This window comes from Mandrillus leucophaeus, unplaced genomic scaffold (assembly GCF_000951045.1).
Source record: "Mandrillus leucophaeus isolate KB7577 unplaced genomic scaffold, Mleu.le_1.0 Scaffold9, whole genome shotgun sequence".
Classification (NCBI taxonomy): Eukaryota; Metazoa; Chordata; class Mammalia; order Primates; family Cercopithecidae; genus Mandrillus; species Mandrillus leucophaeus.
In genome coordinates, this window is record NW_012109807.1 from 3,649,745 (window position 1) to 3,655,675 (window position 5,931).

The 5,931-nt window shown below is 42.5% G+C and overlaps 1 protein-coding gene across 1 annotated transcript in view; it reads right to left on the reverse strand.

The window, feature by feature from the left end:
* The window catches only part of IL1RL2 (interleukin 1 receptor-like 2), a 50,817-nt gene that overhangs the window by 36,730 nt on the left and 8,156 nt on the right, over positions 1 to 5,931 (reverse strand). The window contains exon 5 of the mRNA XM_011969579.1: positions 771 to 930. Within this exon, the coding sequence (XP_011824969.1) occupies positions 771 to 930 (160 nt within the window). The remainder of the gene's footprint in view (positions 1 to 770; positions 931 to 5,931) is intronic.

The window sequence follows — 5,931 nt, forward strand, 5'->3', positions numbered from 1 at the left end:
AGTGACAGACTCACAACTAGAATCATACTGAATGGGGAAAAACTGAAAGCCTTTCCTCTAAGTTCTGGAACACAACGAGGATGCCCACTGTCACCACTGTTATTCAACATAGTACTGGAAGTCCTAGCTAGAGAAATCAGACAAGAGAAAGATATAAATAGCATCCAAATTAGGAAAGAAGAATTCAAATGATCATTGTTGGCAAATGATATGATCTTATATTTGGGAAAACCTGAAGACTACACAAGAAAACTATTAGAACTAATAAATTCAGTGAAGTTGCTGGATACAAAATCAGCATACAAAAATCGGTAACATTTCTATATGCCAACAGTGAACAATGTGAAAAGAAATTTTACAAGTAATCCCATTTACAATAGCCACACATAAAACCATATGATCATTCCAAAAATACTAAAATGCATAGGAATTAACCAAAATTAAATACCTGGGAATTAGCCAAAGAAGTGAAAGATCTCTATAATGAAAACCATAAAACACTGATGAAAGAAATTGAAGAGGACACAAAAAAATCAACCAAGAGTTTTGAGTGTTCTGTTGTTCAGAAGAGGGAACTAAGCTGCTCATGCCCTTTTGCCTCACTCTTCCCACCTTCTGATTCTAAGAGTGGCACATCTGAGAGCCTACTAGCCTTCAGGGAAACCAAGACCTAGAATCACTTCTGCTCAAATCCCAAAGCCCAAAGCCAGAAGCCAGTTCCCACAAAGCCAAAAGAAGACAAGGCAACAGACATACATAAGCATACTTACTGATGCTCACAGTGATGCCATTTAAAACTTTGTACTGCTTTCCTGAGTGTGTCAGTATGACTTGACACGCGTAGTTCCCTCTGTCCTCTGCTGAGACATTGCTCACCAAAAGCCTGGTTTCCAAAACAGTGAACCGCTCCCCTGTAATCTCGTTACAGTCCTAATACAAATAAAAACAAAATTCAATTCAATGAATACTTAGAAACCTGTGTGATCCCTAGAATTTAGGTAATTTACAATCTAACTGAAAGACAACAGATAGCTAGCTAGCTAGGTAAATAGAAAAATAGGTAGATGACAGATGAGTGATAGACAGACAGACACAGCAGAATTCCTTGCCCAGTCTGTATATAATGTGTATATATATGTGTATGTGTGTATAGATATACAGAGATTTGACAAAGGATATTTTACAGGCTGAAGTAAATGATACAAACATTAAGTCTAGCAGGAGTTGAGAGGAGAGTGGCCTATGTGAGATGGAAGGAAGACTTCATTGAGGAAAACTGAGCCTGGGTCAGTTTTTCACAGGAGGACATGAACAGGCAGGAACGTCCTCCACCTTCAGGGGCCCACATCTGCCAGTGGACTCCCACTTAATGGCCCAAGTCCCTCTGCCAAGACTGGAAACCCGAGTTCATAATGACTGCTCCCACTGCGGGCCCAATTTCTGCACTTATCAAGCATTGGACTTTATAGAAATCCAAAATAATTCTTCGCCAACATCCCATTTGAAGGTCTGAACAGTGAGCAAAGGAAGTTGGCCAGGTTTATGGAGGGCAGATGTCACATCACTTCTCCCGCTTTCCCCACCTCCTCCATGGACAAGGCAACAACCTCACACCCAACCAACCAGAAGACCAGTGAGTCTCAGGAATGCTTTCTCTCCCAGCAACCACCCAGAGGGCAAGCCTCACCATTCCTCTGTCCTGTCCTAGGCTCACATTCTCATGCTAATCACCACTTCTTTTATACCTTGGGCCCACTTCTGAATTCTCCCACACCTGTTCCCTGTCCTTCAAGAAGCTGCACTCCACAGAGTGACTGCTTAGCTAAGTGGTCCATTTGTTCATTCAAACATTTGAGTTCCTGCAGTTTGCTTGCACTGTGACAGGCCTGGCCATGCAGGACTAACATGCAATCCCTCTCTTCAGGAAGTACACAATCTAAAAGATAAAACCAACATGGAAACCCCTAATTAAATAAATATTCACCTGCCCAAGTGTTAAGCTCTCTCCTCACTTAGGCACGGTTCAGAGTCACACTTCACTCTCCACCCCTGGAACAGCATGAATAGAGCCGCCCAGCAGGATGCAGTAAATAATTAATGCCAAACAAGCACTGGTTTATTTATAATGTGAAATACTACTTCCTAGAAGGCTTACATTATTTCCCTGTAAATACCTGATATGGGGAACCAACTCATAATCTGACAACTGCTTATCAAACAAAATGGGAGTTACTAATCAGAGTTAGATGTATAAAGGCATCAGACTCTGATACTGTGGTGTCTCCTTCTTTAGGATACAGACAAGCCCTTTTTTTATTGTTTTTTGTTTTGTTTTGTTTTGTTTTTGTGAGACAGAGTCTTAGCTCTGCTGCCCACTTCCTGAGCTCAGGGGATCCTCCCACTCCAGTCTCCTGAATAGCTGAGACTATAGGTATGCATCACCACACCCTAATTTTTTGTTATTTTAGTACAGACAAGGTTTCACCATGAAGCCTAGGCCGGTCTCAAACACCTGGGCTCAAGGAGTCTGCCCACCTCAGCCTTCCAAAGTGTAGGATTACAGGCGTAAACCACTGCACTCAGCCCGAACAAAGCACGAAGTCTAGTCCTGGCACTTCATAAGCCTCTTCCCTGGACAGTCTTCCCTGGAGAGTCGCTGGCTAGGTATAATCTCTGGGCCTCCCTTTCTGTGCTTTCACAGTTGAGCAGTCCTCTTTCTGAAGGATGCATTTTTTCTTTCAAGATACACGTATTTTAATCATCTTAAAGTTCAGCCTTGCAGCTGAAGGCCATTCTGTCGCTTTGCTATAACTTGAACTGCCTCTATTCTGATCCACTGGAGCATTATTTCAAAGGTTAAACTCTCAACGAGCTTGGATTTACATTTAAAATCTTTAGGGTAATGTCTCACTGACAAGATTTAAAATTAAAATATTAAGAACAATAGTGTCCACTCTTGAATACCTTATATATTCCAGGCATCGTGAAGAAAACTCCTGACCCGGGACGTACAATATTTCAGAAACACAAAATAACCTGAGAATTCTGACTAAGATGCAATGAGTATGAAGAGTGATGGAGATAAAACTGGTGAGGTAGTCAGGAGCCCTGTCACAGAAAACCATGAAAAGGAGACGAGCATCAGAAGCCTTCAGAGCAAGAGAATAAGACAATCAGATTTTCTTTTGAGAAACATCCTTTAGTTGCTGTGTAGTTTAAAGGATTACAATAATGCAATGCTAAAGACCATTTAGATTTTATTTCCATAAACTGAGGCCAAATGGAACCTAAACTAAAGCAGGGAAGTGAGGATAGCAAGTAAAAAACAAAACAAAACAATGATTTTAAGCAGTTCCAGTCCACTGAATGTAGTGACAAATGTGGGATACACAGAGGGAGCGGGACTTTTACAGTCCTAGCTTGGGTATGCAAAGGTGTTACTAGGAAGAAGAAAGAATGCAAAGAAATGGAGAAAATGGTTCTATTTGGGGTAAGATTAAAAAACAGCTCTAACCGTGGTGCATGAGGTGAGTGGTGGGGATGGGAGGGTCTAAGGAGAATGTATATTAGACGGTTGGACAAAGGAAACCAGAGGGTGGAAGAAAGGTCCAAGTGGAAGAGAACTGGGAGCCATACGGAGAATATAGAGTGAAATGGATGGTTCTATAAATCATCCATTTGAATGTAAGCAAAAGTGAGCGCAGAAGATCACCACGGCTGAAACTATGGGGAACCTCAAATCCTAAGACCCAACTATAGAGGAAAAAAACTCAGTGATGATTACAAAGGAAGCGCCAGAAAAAATAAAAATAATAATTAAAAAAAAGATAAACAGAGACAAAGAATGAGTAAGTCTTGGAAGAAAATGAGAAAAGAGTTTCCAGCTGATGGGAGTGCCCAGCAATGTTGAATGCCACAATCAGGTTGAAAATGAATGTCACTTTAGCAACTGGAGAGCCTGAAGTAACTTTAGCAAGTCCAGACTGAGCACAGTGATGGGGCCCCAAACCACTGTGCTGAGGAGTAATTTGGGATTGAAACGAAAACAAAACTGGAGACATTACCACTTTTCCAGGTGTAGACAGATGTCTCAATACCCTAACCTTGTCCTCTGTAAGCTCTTCAACTTCAAAGACTTCCTGGGGACTTCTCTCAGTTTTCAATTCTCCCAGACATAAGCCAGGATTATCATAGGGATTTGCCATTATCCAGAACCATTATCCATCACTTCAATCACTTCAATCATTTCCTTTCCAATACCTCAACTCTGTAGCCCTCCATCCTTCCAGCATCTTCACCTGCAAAGCCCCCATTCTGATGAATCCCTTCATCCCTCTCCTACACACCTCCAACCAGAGAGCAGAGCACTATAGGAGCTAATCACATATACAGGCGTCTTGGTACCACTACAAATTCATGGTCTTCACCTTAGCAACTCTTTGCATCTCCATCTATTTACCTACATTACTCTTTCAAATTTTCCCCATAACATATCCTTACAATTATAAAAATTAGGAGCCCTCAGACATGAGTTCCCCCACTTCCTCTCCTCCTCCTTTTCCCTCATTGTATCAGTTCTACTTTAGAACTTTCTGAAATGAACCACACTTCTTAACTTGATTTCTAGGATAGTCCAAATGATCAGCATGCCACCATTCTCAAGGCCTTCCAGTGGATTCACTACAGCCCCTACGGAAGGACTTTTCTCAAATGCGAATTTGCTCATGCCATTCTCCAGATGGTAGGATTCACTGTGGAAATGCTTTAGGTTGGCATAAACAGTGTTTATTTTCTAGCACCATCTTTCTACATGTGCCCTAAACTCTAACCAGGGCCCCCAAACACCATTCTCTTTCTCACCCAACACCTTTGCACCTGCTGCTTCCCTCTAATTACTGACCTTCCTTGCTGTACCCACCAGGCTAACTGTGGTCACTCTTCAAGGACAGTTCAAAGTCACCTTTTCTGGGAAGCATAGCCACGGACATTCCCAGGGTCTGCTCTGATTTCGCTTTCTGTATGTTCACCTCATGCTGTAATAAAATTCGTAGTTTACTTGTCTGCTTCCTCTGATAAATTGTAACTTCTTTGAAGACATATGACATCCCTTGGCACAGCACCAAGAAGATCACAGATTCCAAATACTTGAAGAATTGATTCCAACCCTCTGGTTTTACAGATGACAACACTGAGGCCCAAAGAGTGAGTCCAGGTCTGAGCACCTGGTAGTGGCAAAAACAGCCACACCTGGGTCACCAAAACTGAGCAGGTGGTATAGTATCAGGTGACCCCTCCCGCTTACACTGCTGGTCCCCAGCTTTTGCCTACTTTTGCAAGCCCAGGGGTTGTTTTTAAAATAAAGGCACCTAAGCCCCACCCATGGGTGACCTGCTTCAGTTAGTAGAGGGTGAGGCTGACTATCTAGATTTTTAAAAGGTCCAGAGGATCAACTCTGATATTTACTTAGGATTGCTAGTCACAGCTCTGAGGCCATCTCCAAGTGCTGCAGAAACAGAAGTTAGAATAACCAAGGCAACATTTCAGATAAAGGAAAAGCAGAGGACTTATACAAAACTTACAAGACTTATCTAATGCCATAATAATTAATAAGGATAAAGACTCGGTGTGGTGGCTCACACCTGTAATCCCAGTACTTTGGGAGGCTGAGACAAGTGGATCATCTGAGGTCAGGAGTTCGAGACCAGCCTGGCCAACATGGTGAAACCCCGTCTCTGGTAAAAATACCAAAAATTAGCCAGGCGTGGTGGCGTGTGCCTATAATCCCAACTACTCTGGAGGCTGAGGCAGGAGAATTGCTTGAACCCAGGAGGCAGAGGTTGCAGTGAGTCAAGACTACGCCACTGCCCTCTAGCCTAGGAGACATAGTGAGACTCTGTCCGAAAGAAAGAAAGAAAGGAAGGAAGGAAGGAA